Source organism: Mus caroli, chromosome 5, assembly GCF_900094665.2.
Source record: "Mus caroli chromosome 5, CAROLI_EIJ_v1.1, whole genome shotgun sequence".
Taxonomy (NCBI): Eukaryota; Metazoa; Chordata; class Mammalia; order Rodentia; family Muridae; genus Mus; species Mus caroli.
Genome location: NC_034574.1, coordinates 128,915,527 through 128,916,500, shown reverse-complemented (window position 1 = coordinate 128,916,500; position 974 = coordinate 128,915,527). Strand labels below are relative to the sequence as shown.

Genomic DNA, 974 nt, shown 5'->3' with positions numbered 1-974 from the left:
AAAAAAAAATAAGGGCTGAAGAGATGGCTCAGTGGTTAAGAGCACAGGCTGTTCTTACATAGGTCCTGGGTTCAGTTCCCAGCCATCACATGATGGCTCACAACCATCTGTAATGGGATCTGATGCCCTCTTCTGGTGTGTCTGAAGACAGCTACAGTGTACTCATATACATAAAATAAATAAATAAAATTTTTAGAAAAAAAACAAGGTGGAGAGAGACAGATTTCTACAGGTACACATACACATGTACACACGCGTACACACACACACACAAAATGAGAAGAATATCAGAGGTGAGGGAGATGAACCCNGGTATATGTAAGATGAAGCACAAAGGAATTCGGGGCATTTATTTCTGATAAAGATTGCCTAGTCCAAGCTTTGAACTGAAAACATTTCCCGAGGGTCCTAGAAGCTTCCAGGTAATCCCCAGCTCAGGCTCAGCAACTGGGTCCCTGATGAAAGCCCTGGGAACCTCTCAGGAGCTGCGCTCTGCTCGGAGGCTGCCCACATGGTGCGTGTGATAATGCCGCATGNGCACTTGCTCCTCTGGGCTGGACCCGGAAGTGCTCAAGCCGCTTCAGAAGGTTCGCGGAGAGAAAAGGGGAGAGACAGTCAGGTCAGTGGAGGGCCCTCACTCTCTGTCTGCTTTTGTGTGGGTCCCAGGGACCAACCTGATGTGGGGCGCTTAGAGAATAACTGAGACCTCTTTCATGAACACAGTTCAGCCCGCTCAGTTTCCATATCCCTTGTGCAATGGTTTGAAGCTCTAGAAAACCACCGGAGGTTAGATAAGATCCTTTAAAGTTATTACTGTTGTCATTGCAATCACTATTGTCGTTGTTGTTATTGTGATGATGGTGATGATGATGATGATGATGATGATGATGATGGGCGTGTGTGTCAAGGAGCACACGTGGGCCAGTGAGATGGCTCAGTGAGTGAAGGTGCTTGCTACCAACCCTGAGGCCTTG

The 974-nt window shown here is 47.4% G+C and overlaps 1 protein-coding gene across 2 annotated transcripts in view; it reads right to left on the bottom strand.

Moving 5' to 3' along the window:
* Window positions 1–315: 315 nt before the first annotated feature.
* Window positions 316–974, bottom strand: part of Upk3bl2 (uroplakin 3B like 2) — a 7,381-nt gene continuing 6,722 nt past the window's right edge. Inside the window, exons 6-7 of one of the 2 annotated variants that reach the window (XR_003836647.1) lie at window positions 675–769; window positions 316–578 (exon numbers count right to left, since the gene is read on the bottom strand). Coding sequence is in view for 1 of the 2 variants with exons in the window: in XM_021163948.1 (XP_021019607.1) it covers window positions 479–578 (100 nt within the window). In the remaining variant the exon portion in view is untranslated. The remainder of the gene's footprint in view (window positions 579–674; window positions 770–974) is intronic. The other variant, XM_021163948.1, reaches the window with a different exon arrangement.